The sequence below is a fragment of the Python bivittatus genome, unplaced genomic scaffold (assembly GCF_059951505.1).
Source record: "Python bivittatus isolate LINGU-HERP-01145 unplaced genomic scaffold, Pbiv_v1 ctg000960_np1212, whole genome shotgun sequence".
In the NCBI taxonomy this organism is placed as follows: domain Eukaryota; kingdom Metazoa; phylum Chordata; class Lepidosauria; order Squamata; family Pythonidae; genus Python; species Python bivittatus.
In genome coordinates, this window is record NW_028277124.1 from 13,627,794 (window position 1) to 13,649,034 (window position 21,241).

General features: G+C 41.1%; 1 protein-coding gene across 2 annotated transcripts in view; it reads left to right on the forward strand.

Moving 5' to 3' along the window:
• The first annotated feature begins 3,133 nt into the window (after positions 1-3,133).
• Positions 3,134-21,241, forward strand: part of SLIT2 (slit guidance ligand 2) — a 245,792-nt gene continuing 227,684 nt past the window's right edge. For both annotated transcript variants that reach the window (XM_088131411.1, XM_088131412.1), the window contains exons 1-3: positions 3,134-3,425; positions 5,885-5,956; positions 7,019-7,090. In XM_088131411.1, coding sequence (XP_087987537.1) covers positions 3,244-3,425; positions 5,885-5,956; positions 7,019-7,090 — 326 coding nt within the window. In that variant the 5' untranslated portion in view covers positions 3,134-3,243. The remainder of the gene's footprint in view (positions 3,426-5,884; positions 5,957-7,018; positions 7,091-21,241) is intronic.

A 21,241-nucleotide genomic window follows, 5' to 3' on the forward strand; every position in this document is an offset into this window, starting at 1 on the left:
GGATGGTATCCCATCTTCGTCTCCCAAGGATCTCTCTCTGGCAAACTTCCATATCAAATGCTCTTTCTACAGCAAGCCTACAGGAATATAAGGGTTTGGCTTCTGAATATGGGCCATTGTTTATTCAGATTGCTCAGGACCAGAACCTCCATTCCTGTAAGCAATCACCAAAAATGAACATATCCTTCTTTCAATTAGAGTCAAGAGCTAAAATGTTCTGCTGGAAAATGTAGCATGCATAAGCGGTCCTGAGAAAGGGCAGTTGTGATTCTGACTGGAATGGCAGAAATTCATCAAAATAAATAAATGAATTGTACAAACAATACAACCCTGAGTGTGTTTAAAATTCAAAGTCCCAATTAATGAATACTGATGGAAATGGAAAGGGTAGAATTGTCTACTCTGTAACATCCTTTGAATGAGCTCTGTGTACACGAGTAGGGTTTAATCATTTGTAGGGTTAAAAAATGTTTGTTACAAGGTAATAGGGCATTGTTTATTTTATGGCACCATTTCCAAGAAGTTTCTTTATGCATAATGTTGTCTTTAAGAAAGAAAGAAAGAAAGAAAGAAAGAAAGAAAGAAAGAGAGAGAGAGAGAGAGAGAGAGAGAGAGAGAGAGAAAGAAAGAAAGAAAGAAAGAAAGAAAGAAAGAAAGAAAGAAAGAAAGAAAGAAAATCAATAAAAAGTCACAACAGTTGGAGAGGCAAAAACAAGCTAACCTCAACAAGCCAAAAGCTATAGTTTAGAATACTTTGGACACAACTGTAGGGTTAAAAATGTTTATTACTCAACAGCATAATTTAGAGACCGCAATTTTAAAATAATTACTACCTGTGTAATGAGATGGTTATGGAGCAGAAGAACCTAGTATATATTAAGCATATAGTTGTAAAATTAAGTCTAATTTTATAACTATATACAAATTATTACAAATTTTTTTTTTCAATATTTGAATGTGGAACTTCTTAGGATATTATGTTTTCTTGATTAAAACATAAAATTATGCCACTGCAGCTGTGGCTGTATAGTTGTATTTTTAGATTTGAAATATGTCTTTTGTATCCCAATGACTGTGTCGAGGTTTTTTAAAAACAGGCATAGATCTTCCGAAGACAAAATAATAAAAGTGAGGTTGCATATAAATTCAGAGGTCACGGTAGAATACCTTTATTAGAAATGATTAAACACCTACAAAATTAAAAGCGTACATAAAATAAGTTCAATGGTTTAAATAGTAATTCAGATATAATTAGAAATTAGTTGTTTTCATACAACATATTTGATATTTTCAGAGTGTTACTTGATCAACATATGTTCACCTGTCACAAACACAAAGTTAGTTAAGCAGAACATTTTTTAATTGATGTGCAGGCACCATCAAGAAGCAGAACTTCCTTTCTATCTTCACAGCTCTCTCAAAAAGTGAAGAATTGTAGCTTCTTGATATTAAGCCTGTTCAGAGGAAATTAATTAATCCCAAGGTGTATTCATCAACACCATCCTATCTGGATCAGACTGACAGAAGTCCTGTGATAGAGCAGGTCTGTTCAAAATGAGGATTTTCAACACTGCTGCCTTAATAATACCTGTGTGCAGTGCTGGATCTATGTTTCAGCCAGTGGCAGGTTACTCAGTGTAAAGGAAGAACCCTGTCAAGCCGCTGGTGAGAGAAGAGAAGCAGTTGATCTCTCCGGACCCAGAGAATTCGGATCTGCCTTGGCTTAACAGGAACATCGGAGCGCTATTTGCTGATAACGTTTGGCATTAAGGATCAAAAGCAGCCGAGAGTCCCACGGGGGTAACTCTTCAAACTTCTGAGCTGCAAGAAGGTGCAGTGTAGGAAACCGAGGAGATGGCTTGCGACACCCGGGCGTCTAGCCGAGGCCGGCGAGGGGGTTCTCTTTCGGGTCCGACGCGCGACCAAGCCGGGATCCGCGCGCGCAAGACCGTCGCTGGCGCGCCGCGCTCCTTCCTCCCACCTTCGCCACGGGCCCCCCGGATCCGCCTCTCGTGGCCGGAGAAGAGGTCTTGCCAAGCCGCGGGGGCTCCGGAGGGCGGCCGAGACGCGCCGGGCAACCCCCGCTCCGCCGAAGCCGAAGGAGGGGGCGATGGGGGGAGGCGCAGCCGCGGGGCCCCTCTCCTCGCGCCGCGCAGGTGAGCCGCAAAGGGGCCAAGCTTCCCCCGGCGGAGCCGCCTGGAGGGAAGGCGCCTCACCTGCCCGGCTGGCTGCTCGCTCGCTGCTCACCTGAGGCGCCGACGGCCAAGCGCCAAGCGCCAAGCGGCGCCCGTCTCCGGGAGACTCGAGCGCGGCGTGCGGGCGTGCGGGCGGGCAGGCGGAGGCTTCCCGCCCCTTTCCCCTCCCCCCGCTTGATTAGCTGCGCGCGGGCGGAGCTTCGCCGGCTGCTGGGAGGTCGGGCTGGTGGCATTACCTGCCCGGGATCGGGCTGGGCGAGGTCGGCCGCTCCGCGCTGAGGCGAGCGGGGACGCTGCGCTCGGCTGTCCGGGGAAAGTCGCGGCCGCGCCGAGCTCCTTTCGGCGGGAGAATTGGCCCGGGGGAGTGTCCAGCGGGCAGGAGGGGAGCCGGGCGTCTGAGGCGCGGCGGGGACGGACGGACGGACTGTTCGCTCGGCTGACTTCGCGGGGACGGCGTGGATGCGGCGGCGGCGCCGCGGCTCCTCCGTCCGCCCACCCGCGCCTTCGCCTTCGCCCTCGCCCCCGCCGGCGCCCGTCCTTCTGCTTAGCGCCGAGCCCGTCGGCGCGACAATGCGGCGGCTCCTGCCCGCCGCGTGAGGCTGGGCTGCCCGGGCTCGCGAGCCGCAGCCGCTGCTTCTGCCAGAGGCGGACGTCGACGGTCGCAATGCAGCTCCGTGCAGGCAGCCGCGGCGGCGGGGAGACGGTGCTGCTGCGAGCGGCGCAGCCGGGCTCTCGCCGCGCTCGCTTCTAGCCGGGAGGCCCGCGCGTCTCCGGGCGTGCGGTGCTGAGGGCGCTCCGCCCGAGCGAAGAAGAGCGAAGAGCGAGGCGGGCTCCTCGGTCCCGGCGTCGTCGCGCCTTTGCCCGGAGCGGCCGCCGCATCCCGCGCAAGCCCCTCGGGGGATCGGCTCTGCCCGGGGCTTTGGATTCCGCCGGGGACTCCTGGGAACTTGGCCGCGGCGGCGGCGCAGGCGGCGGCTTCGGGCTCTCCCTCCTCCCCAGGTCGGCGCGTTGCAGCTCGGGGGCTCCGGGGGGCGGCCGAGAGGACACCATGAAGTTGCTGCTGCTGCGGCAGCCGCCGTTGCCCTGCCTGCTGCTGCTGCTGCTCCGCCTCGGCGCGGGGGCGCCGCAGCCTTGCCCGGCGCCCTGCTCCTGCTCGGGGACCAGCGTGGACTGTCACGGGCTGGCGCTGCGGAGCGTCCCCAGGAACGTGCCCCGCAACACCGAGAGGCTGTAAGTCGCCCTCCCCGTTCCCACAGCCGCCGCCGCCGCGGGGGCCGGGCGGGAGAGCAAGGCGCAGATCCTGTCCCGGGGCCCGGGCACCCCGGCGGGCATGAACGCTGGCGGGGCCCCTCCTGCCCGCTCCCGCAGGCCGGCCAAAGCTTTGCCTCGCCCTCTTCTAAGCCCGGGTGGCAGTTCGGATGTCAGTGCCAAGGGCAGGAAATCTGGGGAGTTTTTGGAAAGTGCCTTGGCGAGAGCTTCCTTCCTGCGCGGTGGCAGACCTGCTTTCAGGACTTGCACCGGCATTGGAGGGTGCAGCTACCACCAGATGCCCTCTGTCGTGTATTTTCATCGCTCGTTCTTTCTCTCCCCCCTTTCTTACAACACACACCCAGAGAGCAGTGTCTATTTTAAAACATCACAGCCGCAGAAGTGTGGCTGTTACTTACTTCGAGCTAGCGAAGCGCTCTCTGGAACAAACGGCGCCCCACAGCAGTTCCTTCTTTCTGAATTATTGATTTGGTAAACCTAACTTCGCCTCTCCTCCCCCCTCCCCGCTGCAATTCCTATTATGGGTTTCTGGAGTAATGTTAGGAGACATGAAAGCACCAAGCCATTAGTTCCACTGCTTGGCTCCCCCCATTCCACTGCCGTTTCCCCCCCCCCCAACAGTAATAAGCAAAATGTGGTGGTGGCGGTGGTGGCAGCGGCAATTTAGGTGCACAAGAGCTCTGGTGAGAGCTGGACATTTGCTCACTCCCCTCCTCTGTTTCTTCCCTTTCTTCCCCCACTTAATTGGAAAGACATCTTTTTGATTCTGGGGAAATTGCTTTTAGAAAACTCCTAAGGGGGACTTTAGTGGGGGCTTTTAACTAGGAAGTGTCATTTGTAATCCTTCAGCCTGGAAGGATAGAAATCCCAGATGGAATGGCCAAGTTCAGTGCTTCCTTGAATATCATTTTATATTTTCAGTCATCATCATCTGAACACGCACAGGGTTAATCTGGCAAGGAGGCCTTTGTATAAGGGGGAGGATTTCCCTCTAAAAGGAAAAACAGCAAGGTTGCTTTTTTAAAATCAGTTGAAATTCTCACCAAGCCCACCACTAATATAAATGTATTGATGTTGGGGGTGAAGTTAGGAAGGGATGTTTTCAGAAAAGACGTAGACAGATCCATCTGATGTATCAAATAGCTTTAGGATTCATTTCTTCACTATCTCTCTCCATATGCCTCTCCAGGCAAAGTTTATGGTTCCAAATTGAGTCGAAACATTGAGAAAAGATGATCTGGAGTCCACTTTGAAAAATTCAACCATTACATTATGAAAAGCATATTGAGTGCTTTTTAAAACAGGGCCTGTTCGTTTTGTAGATTTTTACTTAAGCAGTTTGGGAGAAATTGGAAATTGGTGAACATTTGTTTTTCAGGGAGTGAGAAGGGAAATATATAAATGACTCATAAATTTTGACAGAAAAAAAAGTGTGTCGATCACTTGTGATTGCTCCTAGCTCCCTTTAAATGAATGCTAATTTCCCACTGTTTCCTTCTCAAATAATATTCATGATTTAAAGAGTACTTTCCATAGAAATTTATTTTTCAATAATTTAGCCTAAAGGATATGACCATTTCATTTATTCATGACAAAATGGGGCGAACTGAATTTTTGCCCAGAAAAAAAAGCTTTTCCATTATTGATAAATTGTTTTGTTTGTTATAATGGCAACAAAGTTTCTAAAACTAACTTGGACACCCTGTATGCTTTTTAACCCAAGTTCATTGTTATTAAAACTCTCATGTTTACCTCCATTGATTGAAGTATTAATGTAGGTGTTTATTTTTTTTAAGGAATGCTACAAAATTTATGATCCTTTGAAAAGAGCCTTAAGTTGTGGGGAAGCTGTATGTTTTCTTCCTCTCTCCATTCCTTGGCCTCTGGATGCCAAGGGTTCTGCTAGATCTTATCCTTCCTCCTCTTGTTCTAATAGGAGAAAAGCCACCGTATGCATGGTTAAATATCCTGGCACATGGTTGGAACTCCCCTGCTTTCTCTAGACCCTGAAATTGCCCCCCTCCCCGCATTCATCATATCAGTATAAATGTGTCTTGATTTCATGTCTCTTACACAATCACCCAGCTACTACTGTCAGAAAACAACACTATTTAGAAGCATAAAGTTGCTAATCATAACTATTCATGTTATGAGAAGCCAAATTAATGGAAATAGTCTTTGGGATTGTCCCTATTAATGTTTTTCAGTAAATGAGAGCAAAGCAAAATCTATCCTATTACACTTTCTTTTTTTAGAGAATTGTAACTTAAACTTTCATGAATGTTCAGAAAAATTAGCTACTAAAAATTAGTACCAATCTTCAGATATGCTGGAAACCATTTCCTACTTACTATAAAAATTAAGAAGCATAGCTAATATTTATGGGATGTTTAATTTTACTGCTAACATGTTCTTCTTAGGGATCTTAATGGAAATAATATCACAAGGATCACAAGGACGGATTTTGCTGGTCTAAGACACCTTCGTGTTCTGTAAGTTTTCCTTGAATTTTATTTCTGAAGTCCAGTCCTATACAGAATAGCTTTTTCAATGAATAGGACTGTTTTTAAAAAAGAATTAACATCTAAAATAACAGCAACTACATTGTAAAAGAAAAAGCAGTTGCGAGAGGGCTTAAAAGTTTGGAAGACTGCCATAATAGCAAGTCTGGATTGTAACCACTTGTGATTTTATGTTATTCCTTGAATTTATAAATACAGCAAAATATGTGCATTTTCAAAAATGAATGGGCTTTAGCAATCCATATGGAATAGGATATTTTGCAAAGCCAACAACCCAGAAAGTAATTTTTTGTTAATATGTTGAATATTTGGGACTACTGTGTCAAGTAAATAAATTTAACTTGAGGAAATTCAGCAAAGAGTAGCTATGGATTATTTTCTGATAAAATTAAATTCGAAACTAGTTATTGGGCTGTTTAAAAACTTCTCTAGTCCCTGTTTTAGGTGATACATTTTTGGGGTCATGTGTGAACTGCAGCTTTTTCAGTGAAGAGTAAATCACTACTAGCTGAAAATTATTGTATGCTAGGGTTTAATTATAACTAGTTTGTCCAATTTTAATCCATCCTTCTGTGGCTGAAAAGTTTTAAATTTTTGGAGAGACATTTTCCCTGTGGCTCCTCCTGTTGTAAAATAAAGTCTGCTTTGCGCTTGTACAATATACTTTTATTAAACAGGGGCTTCATAGATATGTCCCTGTACATATTTCTACATTTTGTTGTTAAACAGTAGCTTTGCCTTTTTGTAGTTAAGACATATATTTTCCTCACCTTTGACCCCTGAACTTCTTAAACAGGCTTAAGGTCTCTTTTTTTAAGAATGGAGAGAGTTGAGTTTCTCTCTAAGCAACCCTGCAATATCATGTGACAGTCTTAACACATTAAATTGGATGGAAAGTTAAGAATAGAGTGAGAATTGCAGAGTTAATAAGGAGAGGTGACTGTAAGCTTACCCACTGCCAAGTATTGTAATAATTGGTGCTAATCATTGTTTGATTACTGGAGTTTCAAAACATTTTATTCTGCATTTCAGTCAACTCATGGAAAACAAGATTACTACAATTGAGAGAGGAGCGTTTCAAGACTTAAAAGAGTTGGAGAGGCTGTAAGTGTTTTTTAAAATTAATTTTAAATATGACAAGGCAAGTTGGTGTCCCTTCCTTCTTTCCCTTTCTGATTCTCTGATGTGCGTTGATCCACATGGATTTGTTCATCGCCTGGATTATTTCTGGAAGAAAGCAGCACAATGTAATGCTCGCTTGCCAGCAAGTATGGCTGTAAATGTGAATTCCATTCTTCGAAAGAAAAATATATATTTGTAAGAGAGACTTGGGGATTTAACTTGCAAACAATCAAACAAAAGGCACGAAAACAAATTTTCTGCAGAAACTACTTCTGTTAAATGGTGTAATCTAACAATAGGATGTGTTTATATCCCATGTTTTAATAAAAGTAATGATTGAACATTCAAAGTTGAAAGGAAGAAGGTGTGAGAAGTTCAATTATTATGGAAAAGGAAGGAAAAAGACCAAATAGTGATCAACTTTAAGTAAATAATATTTGAATTGGTTCTAAATGAAGTAGAAGATGTTTCGTTTAAGTTATTAGTTGGTGGTAAAACACTTAGGAATTTATCCTGTTCCTTTAAGTGTTTACTTGCACGTTCCTCAGTTAACTTCTCTGAAAGTTGCACTTTGGTTGTGTGGATATAAGATTTTGATGGCACTTAAGCTTTAGCATTTAAGTTGGGAAAGTATTTCCATATGTGTCGATAGCTGGGTGCTTTGCTTACATTCCCGCCTTTTTAAAATAACACTTTATTAGTTCTGCAAGCACTGTTTTGGTTTTTCTTTTTTTTTAAAAAAAAGTTTGTGTAGGGATGACAGTTTATTCCTCTGTTCCACTTTTCTCATGTAACCAGGATCCTTGAGGGATTATCACTCAAGTGACAGAGTGCATTAGGTCACCATTTGAGGTAGAGTCAAAACAGTGAAAAAGAGCAGGTTGATTTTGTGTTTAGTTGGAAGGAAAGAAAAAGCTATTTGTATTGGAGATTGGGACTTCTCTTGTGAGATTTATCAATACTCTATTGTATGTCTTCTAGAAGGGTGGCTAAAACACAATTTGAGTCATGAATTTCTCTTTGTAATTGTATGGATATTCCGCTTGTTGCCTTCCTATTATAGAACTAAGAAAATGTGAGGTCATTTTTGGTCAGTTGCAGAAGTGTGGGTTCCTGCTAGGAGAGAGATACCTTCAGGTCAGTCTTGACTCCTGGTGACTGCCTGGACAAGTCCCTGCAGTTTTCCTGGCAAGTTTTCAGAAGTGGTTTGCCCTTGCCTGCTTCCTAGGGCTAAGGCAGAATGACTGGCCCAAGGTCACCCAGCTGGCTTCGTGCCTAAGGCGGGACTAGAACTCACGGTCTCCTGGTTTCTAGCCTGATGCCTTAACCATTACACCAAACTGGCTTTCTAGGAACTTAGAATAATAGAAAGGGATTGTTGCCATGTATCCTTTTTGCAACATGCCAGATTATCTTTCACGTCTTTAAAAAAATATACTAACCCCATCCCCACATCAGATACAGCAGAGACCCAGTGAGCACTGAGAGAAGTGACCACAGGCTCTTCAAGCTACAGGCTGTGTAGAAACACTCAAAGCAAGTGACTTTCTTACACGTTGGTTGATACCTAGAAAATCTTTAAAGCAAAAATTTTGTTGAACATGTTATTAAATAAATCCTTCTGTATTCTCGTAAGAGTGATTTTGATCTCATAATAACACCAAACAACAAATTAAAATTGCATATCATGAAATTTGTTCCAAAATTACTCTTCTAAGCTGTTTAACGTTTTAGTTTTTACCTTCCTAATGGTAAAAGTCATGAATGTTTGTTCAGCAAGGGGCCAAGTTTGAATTATTTCAGATGGGGGAAATAATTTTGAATGGAAGCTCATGTAGGCAGAAATTCTTGAAACTGTGCTACTATTGACTAAAAGCAAGTATTTTTTATGAGTAAAATGTGAAATCTTTTTGTTGACAATTGCCATGTTTATCTAATAGACTCTGCTGACAGCAGATTCATTTCCTTAAGGTATGATATTCAAAGGTAGTAAGAAGCTTGTTGATACTCAATATGACATATGTTAAGAAGCATCCAAGATGTTTTGTAAGCCAACCGTACAACTGGAAATTTTTCGATCTGTTAAATTGATTAATACAGAATACAAAGCACCTTTGCAGTTTTGACTATGTTTGCTATTTATTTCAGTGAATAGGTTTTAGGGTAAGGTTTGATTTCTGGCAGATTGGTCCTGTGGTTCTCAGACAGCCTGATTCTGGAAGTGTATTGTAGTGTTGATAATATGTTTTCCCAATGCAAAGGGCTTGTAGTATTAAAAGAAAATGTATTATTGTAACAACCATAACAAAATGGGCAATTTCACCCTTTACATCAGTTAATGTGGTAACTGCTAGGGGCTTTATACTACCTGGCATGGAAGGTACCAGCTCACATGTTAAAATGCTATGAAGGACAGACAGAAGCATTGCATGGGGAATCTGAAAGAAAAGGTTCTGTTGTGTTAAGGTCAACTCTTGATTTTCTTGGCAAAAGAAAGTGGTTTGCCCCATAATTTGTCTATGAAATGACAAGGAGTGAACGTATTTGTTATCTTAACGTAGCTAGGAATCTAATAGTAGTTGTGCATCTCAGATTAGACCTGTTTTAATAATCGCTCGAGTAATTCCATGTTGAAAAACTGTGTGTTTAGTGCCACGGGAGTTGCTATAGTAGGTGAACTTGTGAAACTCATTAGCATAAGGTGCGATTATGTTTATTAACTTGAATGGTTTTTAATGGAATTGGGATAAATTCATGGAGGACAAGTCTAGCAAAGTCTATTCATCTCAAAGATTCAGTGTTACCAGTTGCAGGAAAAAAAAAAACAGATGAAAAGCAGTGTCTGTTCATCTGTTGGTAAAGCACCCTGGGTGTTTGGTGGGTGCTGTGAAAAACAAATGTTGGACAAAGTTAAGATTTGACTTAATATAGTAGGGCTCTTACTGCTTTCTTCCGGGGACATCCCAGTCTAGCCTATAGCCCTGAGATTTTCTAGTACTGTCCCACCCATCCAAGTAACCTGTTTAGCTTTTTCAACAGCAGGCAAGTCTACCTGGATGCTGTCACCTAGATGGGTATCCCGTCCCCCACACATAAGATACATTTGTATCCCAATTTACATCTTGAAAATTATCTATCAGCAGTTTCACAATATATGCATGAGACAATTTGGATCTTCTGGTTTAAAATTTAAAAAGTCTGGACAAGTAAGAACAGGAAAAGGGGGAAAAAAAAGAAAGACATTCTTAAAACTGTGGAATACTAGTGGGAATGAGCTGCTTATATTTATATCTCTCCCACCAAAGTCAGGTAGTCTTGAAATTCTTTCTTGTCTAGATACTTCTTGGAGAGGAAGGAAGGGATCCCAGGCTAATTTAGTAATATTTATACAGAATTAGTACAGAAGGTTATCTCCCCCTACCATCAGTGATTTTGCACATATACTGTATACCACAATATTCTGTGTGCACCCATACACCAACTGTGTCTTATTGAAGGAAACAGTAAAGTTATATGAACAATTAATATTAGCGCAATAGTAGGAAATACTTGGAATAAAAGCATCATGAGTTCACTTCTTACTCAGAGGTTGGAAATGTAGCTTTCACAAGGAAAAGACAGCTTTGGGCTATCTTGTTAGTTAAATATCTTTGGTTGGAGCTAGCTGTTCCTCCCTGGGAGCGGAACATGGCTTTCTCAGGGCCTGACTAGACACATTTTCTTATTTCCTTCTCAACTCAGTAGGTGGAACGTAGCCAATTGTTTGGTGCTAAATTTAATTGATAGTCAGGTCTTCAAGAAGTCCCAAATGCAGTATGTTTCATTGATCCGTATTTTGATACAAGTCTGTGTCAAGTTACTGCCTTTGCTCAGCCTATTTCAACAGGGCAATAGGCATAAGTTATGTCTGGGGAGAAGGAGTAACTCACATCCCTCTTATGCTGTTTTAAGCTCAGTGGAGGGAAGGTGAGAGGAGCATCAAAGCTTCAGGTCATGTTATGGTATCACTTCTTACTCAGTTCCATGTTTAATTTTTCACCTAGATTATAGTGCAATTATGTTACATGCTTTTTTTTACTTTAAGGGTGTTTTGAAAAGTATCAGTATATTTGAAAAAAATGCAAAAAATATTGAAAAAGTTCTGGCTAGAAAATTGAATAAATTACATCAAATACTTAATAGAGAACTCAAACACAAACATAAACACCCATTATTACTTTCTCTTTAATCCTGATACCTGGCAGGCACAGCAGATCTGTGAATGAACACAAACATGTGCATGTTCACATATAATCCCCCAAGGACATGAGGAAACTCTCATGAAAAAGGGAAACATCATGTCCAGGTTTAACCATGTATTTCCCCTGGGAGAAGGTTTTTATCTAAAGCAAATCAAGCCTGCTTCTTGATTCCTAGTATTTCATAGAGCTGGCCATAGACTTCTGCCAGGAATATTCCTTGACTTCCCTGTGTGGCCTTCAGGTAGTCTCCCAACCATCAGGCCATGCTCTTCGCTTCTGAGTCCGGCCAAGGCCAAGTTCAGCTGAACCGTCCAGCTCAGAATGTTTTGCATCATAACTGAGATAGCCATCATCACCTGACAGTGGTGATTGGAAGACCATCTCTTCTCACAGCTACCATGAGATTGATGCTAAGCTCCAAGGGAACAGGGCATGCTGAAGAAGGGTGAGAAATTCTCTCTTTGCCTCTGCTAATGCAAAGTCCTGGCTCCGAAGAGCCTTGTGTGAGGGAGGCTCACACTGAACAGGAAAGCAGAGGTTTGGCATACAAGATGCTTCAGGTTGATAAATCCCCAACCATTGGCTTCCACAAAAGAAGCCCTGTCCACTAATATAACTGAGACAATGAGATATTGATTTACATGATTGCTCTGCATTTAGGTAATTGTTTGACTTGTTTACACCCAGGATGGCTTTCCTTGTGCCTGAATTTTCATTAGGTTGATTAACCTTTGATAGTTGGTCCATGTGAGCTTTACTACCTTCTGCCCTTTCCTTTCCAAACTTTGCTCCTCCACACACACACACACATTTGTCCTCATTGTTACTGTTAAGATAAACAAAGGATGCACTAGGACTTTTCCTCCTCCCCCATCACTTAAGAGGTCCACTGGTTGCAAGATTTAGCCCCATCCCTTTGTGAGTATTGGATGGCTGTCTGGTTGCTATGGAGAGAAAAAAGGCGTAGTAACACGCAGCGGGTAACAGTTTCAGCATCATAAAAGCTGACTGGGTGTTCATTTGAGTACTTGGGAGAGGGTGCCATCTGTTAAATGTGTCTTCTGTTTGTCTCAGAACTGGCATACATACCCACATAGGTAATTGAGAGAATATTTCTTGATTTACTGCATGGCATTGCACAGAAATAACTGGGCTGGTTCCTATTTGCAGCATTGTTCCCCACCTTTGACTTTGCAAAGAATACATTATGTATTTGGCATCATTAGCAGTGCATAGAGAGATGCGCTTGCTGTTTATAAAGGTGTTTGTTCTCCTCTTTGTTTTTTAATTCTGGGTTTTTGTGTGTGCCTTCAAGTCACTTTTGACTCCTGGTGACTCCATGCTGGTGGGTTTTTTTTGGGGGGGGCAACCTTTTTGGATATGGTTTGCCCTTGTCTTCTTCCTGGGGTGGAGAGAGAGGGACTGGCCCAAAGTCACCCAGTGGGCTTCACACCTAAGGCAGGACTAGAACTCGTGCTCTCTCCGTGTCTAGCCTAAGGCCTTTAACCACTACACAAATTGGGATCTCTTTTTAACTGTAGGATTGGAGTTTACCAACAGTGAGGAAAACGTGTGGCCAAGAAGATTTCAGTGAATGAAAATGAAGTATTTTTTCTATACCGTGTTTATTGCAATAGCTCCAGTTGCTTCATAATTGAGCATTTTTAAGCCATTACATGATTTGCCACACAGTGCAGGAAGCGAGAGACTATGTAGACTGTAGATACTTGACTGCTCCACGCATTTTGGGTGCCAAAGAAGAGTCATATGACACATGATACAGTAAGCTTACTTTCTCTAGAAAACTCCCTTGGGTTAGCTGGACTTTCCACTTGCTTACCTGTTTCCTTGTAGTTCTGGATGAAGGTAGGAGAAACGTTTTCCCGTGCCCACAATTCTGCATGCTGGATTATGATTGACAGGATGGAAAAAAAATTGATAGCCTCCAGAGGATTCTGATTAAACCCTGATTTTTTCTTGCTCTGAAAATCCTCATTCTCTTTGATTTTTTTAAAATTTCACATTGGCAGAATTATATCAACTTTAGGGGATACTATTGTACCCCCCCCCCCCAATTCACAATGATATCACATTGTTTTACTTCAGTGATATAAGCTGTGTTCCATCCTTCTTGGGAAAATGAAACTGTTTTTAAAAAAATGAAAATGTAGAGATAAATATTAGAGATAGTTTTCCTTTTCATGAATCAATTTAAATAACGCTATAATGTGTACATTGACCAAGGAAGTGCATGTAAAATTGAAGGCTGTGCTGTGATGTCATGTTTCCCAGTGTCATGTTTGCAAAACAGAAGATGAGGAACAAGCTGTATGTGTTGGATCATTCTTTTTGTCCCTTGTGTCCTATTAAGTGAGCTCATTTGATATGAACCTAATGGGTATTTGTAGTCCTGCCGGAAGAACTGCTCAAACTATATTTGCTACTGTGGCAAATGGGTTGTACAGATCATGAACTGTTATATTGAATTAAGAATGGAATACATACAAAAGGCCTCATTCCTACATCCTAAAATTGTTCTTTAGAGGACTGCAGAATGTAACATGAAAGTAGTATCTGTCTGTCTGTCTGTCTATCATCTATCTAGTTGGGGCTCCTAACTTTGGGCCATATAGTGAATAACTGCTCAATATTTTTTGAACCCGTAGTTGCAGTTTTCCAATAAGAATTGAGGTAGTTAAGGGAGACTTTAAGCTACATTCTAGGTCTGTGCAACATTTTGGGTTTGATTCCCAAAAAGTCATAGAGCATGAATTCATAGCATCTGTTTGGAACTGTTGAGTTCCAAGCAGATGCCATATTCATACACTATGCGCATGGTAGCTGTGATCCTGGGAAAAGGAGCGCAGGTATGCAATCTTGGCAAAGACACAGCTGCTTTAAAGAGCTGCAGACAGGTGCTACAGTCACAGCCTTATAAGCTCCAAAGCATCTTTTTGGAACTGAATCTGAAGCATTGCACAGCTTTACTACATACAGGGGCCAATGCAGTCCATAGAATGAGCTGTTTAATGATGGTTAAAAATATTGGGAAAAGTTTGTAAGGTTTCCCTCAGAGCATAGTTATTAACACTCTTCCCCAATTTGATGTTGTCCATATGTGCCAGTTCCTATAATTTCTAGCCAAGATGGCCTGTTGCCATGGAAATGCTAACTAGAGGCTATGGAAGCTGAAGGCCAGTATATCTGATAGGTGCCTTATTAAGAGATTTTAATATGTCTCTCCTGGCATATAATAAACCAGATGAAACTCATTGCTTCAAGATGTTCTAGTAGTCACTAATACAGCTTTTAAAAAGAACTAGTGAACTGTTTTCAGGAATAACATTAATCAGTATGCTTATGGGGTTCTAATGGTTAGAATCCTGTAACTTTTAAAAAGTAATCTTACCTGTTACTTTTATTTCCAAAGATAGCCTACTTTGCCTTCTCTAAAAGGTGTCTTCATGTAGGGTAGAATTTGCTAAGTTAGAGAAGAATAGTCTTGCAATAGAGGAGGCTTTTCAAAGGAACAGACACTTGGCATTCGCTCTTGAATACAATTCATGGTCTTGTCAGTCATATCTATTGCCCATATGTAATACATGCTTCCTTGCATTTCAAAATGCTAAATAGATACTGACTTCAATTTTATACCTTCTTTCTTTTGGATTTATGATATTCAGAGCAGGGAAGAAGAAAAACATGAGTATCATATATAGTTGATTGCTATAACTCATTTATAAGAACTTGCCTGTAAACTGTAAACACTTTTATTTATCTATTTATTTTAGATTTGCTATTTGACTGATTACCTGTGACAAGTAGTAATTGTTATTCCTTGTTGGTATGAAATAATGTGAAAAAGACCACCAAAGAGAAGGTTATATGTGTCTCCAAAGGGAGGTGGGGGGTATGAGTGGCAAATGATGTTATGTGCATAATGTCATCATTCAGAATGTGCGACTATTTAATTCATATCAGTTGCAGGTTGATATCATGACCCACACAAGGTCATTTTGCTGACATTATGGCTTTGCTTCTGAGCTATATAAGTCAAACTAGTGCCTTGAATTATGCCTGGATACAAGCTTTTAAATACTGGTAAGGTGAAACTTGCATTTGCCCACTTCAGCCAGAAATCAGATCACCATATGTTGAACCATCTGAACTTGCTTTGTATTCAAGGGCAGCACGCTATTAATAATTAAGTTTTGATATTTTGGAGACCTACCCTCTCTATAGTTATCTATCTTTATAAAGGAAGGATTGCCATTGACAGACCAGCTTGAGTTGATGAAAAATATTTCAAGTCACACTTGAACCCCATTATATAGGCAGATTTAATCATATGGGCAAACTGCAAACCTGATCTATAATGGAGTTGTAACTTGACTACATGTGGTTGAAAGCCATCACCCAAATCCAATAAACCAATAATTGACAGTAGTTCCATCTAATTAAGATTGAGGCTCAGTTTATTAGCCACAATACACTTTGTTATTGTCTTCAGGCACCTGTTCAGTGTGTCTCCTGCCTCACCAGACAGTTGACAAGAAGAAAGAGAGGTTACTGGATATCATCAACCTAATGATCTGTCACTGCAAACCACTGTAGTACAGCGCTCAGTGGTTTTATGTAGATGCTAAATACCATGGGAATAAAATATCAACTTACTCTACCCCACTGCATATGAATCACAGAGCATCACTTCCTAGCACTGCTGGCATTATAGTATAGGAACAAAACCACTGGAGCGTAATTCTAATTCAGACCAGGTTTCCAAAAAGATTACTTGGTTGACTAAACTGAATCTACCTGCTAGGTTCAGGAAATGAAAGTTCTGATTCTTCCGGTCTTTCTCCTGGCATAAGTTGTCCAAGATAGTTTTGATGTTGTAACTGGTCCAGAAACTTCATGAAAAGGGATTTTAAATGTTGCCTTCTAGTGGGACCTGGGAAGTGAGCCTTTTCCGTAGCAGCTCCTGCCCTGTGGAACACCCTTGAGATCTGGTGGGGCCCCGCTCTCTTAGTTGAGTGAAGGTCTGGCTTTTTCCCCAGGCACTGGGACAGTAAGGTTGGAACCTATGGGTAGAAGAGATGAATGGGTATAGCTATGGATTAGGTACCTGTTTTTTCTTGATTGTTTTTCTTTCTTGTAATCCTTTTATTGTTGATAAAAGAGTTGTGTCCCACAAGATGGGTGGCCATATAAATCTTTTAAGTAAAATAGAATGAATGAATGAATGAATGAATGAATGAATGAATGAATGAATGAATGACTTGGTAGTCTGCGGGTACTGAAGTTGAGAAGACTACAGTATATCTACTAAAGGAATTGTGTGAACCTACAATAAATCTTCATGGTTTTAAAGGAAACAGAAAACAACTACTTCTTTCAAATTGACCCACTGATTCTCCTTTCTGAAATAGAGCTATATGCTCTCATGATTTCATCCCCAGAAAGGTGAAATAAATGTTACAGACAAGAGTCCGATAAGCGAGTGAAGAACTATATCGCTCTTCAGTACAATAATTCATTTCTAACTGATTTCCTGGTAATTGGAATATGTATTACATCAATAAAAGAGGATATGTGTAGCTCAGAGTTGAACTGTGGAGTCCTTGGAGTTCACTGAGCTTGGTTGTTTTCTTGCAAATGTTTCATATTTATTATATGACAAGATGTAAATAGAAAAAACCCCCACTAATGTACATTTGGGGTACAAACAATCCACAGGTGTCAAAGTATCCCATTTCAAGTTTCTCTTGAAGTCAATTCAGTGCTTGGACCCAAAATAAAATCTGGAAAAGTAGTGCTTCGGTGCCCCCTATACTCCTGCATGTAGAAGCAGCCCAAATAACTTTAATAACTATTATTATTATAATGTAACAAGAAGAAGAACATAACAAGAAGAATCTTCAGGAAATCAAGATCAGTGAATTGGGCCAAATTTCATAGAAATGTGCCTTGGTTTTATCACTTTGAGCTTTTCAGTGTCCCCCTTTTTCTTTTGTTTGGAGACAGAATATGGTAAAATTTGCAGGGAACCTTTTATAAATTGTAAGAAGTTGTTTTTCCTCCTCTTGGTATAGTTGCTACATCCCTGCCTTTTTTTAGCATACTCAAGAGCAGGACTAGAGCTTCATCAAAGCCCCGGATTGAGTAGGTTCTGAAATAGGTAAAGAAAAATCTATCAAATTTCTCAGCTTGCCCTCTTGTTTTTCCAGTGCATATCCCTAATGCATTAACTGCAGGGCTAATTTTCATTTTTAGTCTTGAAATTCTGGGAAGATAGTGTTGGCTTGCTTAGAAGTTCCTGCTTTTAATATTTGTAAGTCTAGGAATTCAGGTGATGCTTGGTAAGATGGACAATACAGCAGATTTGTGAGGTATTTGGAAAGATGGATGTTAATGGAATAAAATAAAAAATCAGCATTGTTACATTGTTAGAGACTAGATAAACATTGTAAACAATTTCTCAGGTAAAACTGTTGTCTGTTATCTGAAGCCCCTGTTTTAAATTAACGATAAATGCAGAGCGATCCAGAGGATCTGTATAGCTTTTTTTAAAAAAGCATATTTTGAGACCATCATATTTAATTTAGTTTTGCTGGAATTGATCTGACTTTTCTACACAGTGGTTTCATTTTTTGCTATATGTTTCCTTGATTTGGAATAAAGGTACAGGTGGTCGTAAAGGTACACAGTTGGGACCGGAATTTAGGTGGCTAAGTGATGCAGTTGTTAAATGAATCATCATGTGACTGGACCTGATTTTACAACCTTTTGTTGTGGCAGTTGTTAAGTGAATCGCCGTGATCATTAAGTGAATCATGTGGTCGTTAAGCAAATCACATGGTCATTAAGTGAATCATGAGGTTCCCCATTGATTTTGCTTGTTGGAAGCCAGCTAGGAAGCTCTCAAATGGCGATCACGTGACCCTAGGACGCTGCATCCGTCATAATTGCGAGCTAGTTGCCAAGTGTCCAGATCGCGATCATTTGACAATGGGGGTGCTGCGATGGTCATAACTTCAGGCATTGGTGGTAAGTCACTTTTTTAGCACCATCATAACTTCAAAGGGTTGCTAAATGAACAGTCGTTAAGGAAAGACTACCTGTACTTGCATGGTGCTCCAACAAATTTTGTGCAAGAAAGGGGGTGGGGAACCTCTTCAAATCCTGCTTAGACTTATGAGGAGCATGTGAAAAGGGATGGCCAACCTGGTGGTCTTGATAAAAAGCATGAGAAGAGAATAGCTTCATCCCATCTGGAGGAAAATAAATGGACATTTTAGTCCTTGCTAAAAGTGTTAGTTTCCCGTATACTGTTGTTCTTGCTTAAAATAACAAAAGGAGGCTTCATTTGTAACAGCCTAGCTGCCCATTTAACTTTAAGGAACAAATGCTTTAAAGCCTTGAATGTGGTTTTAATAAGGCTCCAAAAAACAAAAACACAACAAAACAAAACAACACAAAAAAACCCATTACTTTTACTTTTGTAGATACTATTTGGGCTCCTCCCCCCGCCCCCCGTATGTTCCAGTAGTGCTTTTACAGGCAATCGAATATAATCTCTGTTCCTTCTTGTAGTTCAGTTATGAGCAATATGTGCTTTTCCAAGTGATGAGAGATCATTGTTTGTCCCTGTTATGGATTAACATTGGCTTCAGACTCTGCAGCTGAACATGCTGCTGGTTCCAAGTCTTTACATTTCAGTCACAGTAAAGTTTTGTGTCGGTGCTCAAATATTGACTGGCTATAACTCTATCATGTTTGAAGCCTGGTAGTTCCTGCTCCAGCCTGCGGGCTGAAAAGATTCGTAGAAATTCTAGCTGCAAAATGTGTGGACTTTTAGTTCTGCCTTCCAGCAGTTATCTGAATTCTTGCAGCTGCTTCTGAATTATAAGGTCTGAGAGATACCTCCAATATTCTATTCCGTCTAAGCTTATTGTCACAAAGTTTCCTAATTAAAAAAAACAATAATTAAGTTGTAAAAGTCTAGCATTTATTAATAAAACATTAAAGCGCTTGATGATTGGCCATCTGATGGCTGAGTTTGCTAGCTTCAGTATTACTTTTCCAATGCCAAACTACTTCCTTTAAAGCACAGCTATCCTGTTCTAAGTATATTTTTATAATATTCAATAGGTTTTAGTTAAAATAATCTTATTGGTATGTTAATAGCTTTGTGTTAAGCATACCCAGTAATTTGTATGAGTTTTCTGGCTGATGAAAATGAAAAGAAAGAAAGAGAAAAACCTGTAGTTTGTGAGTAGTTGGCAAGTGTATAGAAAAAAGAACTGAGATAGAAATAGAGATCGAAGGAAGAACTGAAATAGAAATCTATGAATTTGGTTTTAGGCAGCACTGGTTTCTTTTAATTATAAGGTAGATTATTTCCACATCTCTTCGAGCATCTCTTACCCCACTCGGTCCTCTTTACGAAGCCGTTCTATAGAATGCTTATTCAGGTCACTGCACGAGGGAAATTAATGTGGTGGGCTTTCATAGGAACGGTCATGACCTTTGCATTGGTAACTAATATCAAATTTCACACCATTATAATGGACATTGGCTGAAAACTAAAAGAGGCCAGAAGACTAATTTTCATTAGAAATGGATGCAGAATGTGCGTCTTTCCGGTTTGTTTAAGGCGTTTTCCTGTAAATATACTCAAATGATTTTCAAAAGAGCAGTTGTGTTACTATGCCAAGCACTGTAACACAAAATAGTTTATTCGTATCAAACTGCTATTTGGCATCAGTATACCCCTATCCCACTGGGAACACTGATTGGGAGCTTAACTGAAGGGGGAAGAATTTTGCAAAACAAGTTGTGACGACATGAGCCAGTCAGCTTCAAGCCCTCTGAAAAGAATATAGCTCATAATCAACTTATTTTGGCAAGTGTGGTAAAAATAAAGTCTAGAATATGAAAAATATTCACATATGTGTTACAAAGCATGTATGTTCAGCTGCATATACTCTACCGTTGTATAGCTTTACACTTGCTTGATGAAACTGGGGAGGATAGACACATTTCTCAAAGAAGCAGGCAGGAACATAGACTTTGCCTGATTGATTGCTGTCAGAGGTAGCAACTGTAGGTGCAGTATACATGAAACTAAAAAGATAGGTTTTTTTTCCCCTGCCACTTTGTCACGCTCCTTCTGAAAAGTCTTCATGGAACACTTGTACTCAGTGATCCTGTAGAAGTGGTTGGCTCCATGATCTGACTCTGCTGGAGCAAGATCTTCAGAAAATGCATCTTGTAGTATGAGTGTGTTTCTGGCTTTGACCTTTCAGCAGCTACGTATATGGGTTAGGATTCATGCTCCTTGATTTGACTATGACTGAACAGGAAGATGTGTCCTGAGTAAAACTTGCTCAGCTATGGATTCTACTCATGAGAGGGAATTCTGTGCCAGGTAGACCTGATCCATATCTCTGGCTTTCTTAGCAGCCATTTCTGTAACAACATCTGTGAGTCCTACTGTATCCTAGGTCTCTTCTATATTTTTAGAAATGTTGAGCATCTGTCTGGAACCTTGGGCTCTTTCTGGAATTTGTTTGGCTTCTGTCTTCACTTAGTGCCTTGCCTTTTATTTGGCATCCTGTGTGTGTGATTCTATCGTCTGTCAATCTATTCAAGGAACTGTTTTGAATTAATTTATTTATTTTGCTCTAGTGCATCATGGTGATTTGTGCTGCAATTATATGGAGGTAGTAAATGCATCATGCTAATTGGGTTTGCTTAATCATGTTTTGTTAGCCAACTATTGTGTGTGTATTTATCTAACACACTAAGCCAAAACAGACCAAAAACAAACCAAAAAACAAAACAAAACCGCAGTATGGTTTAGTCATATAAGGTGTGAATTCACCCGTTG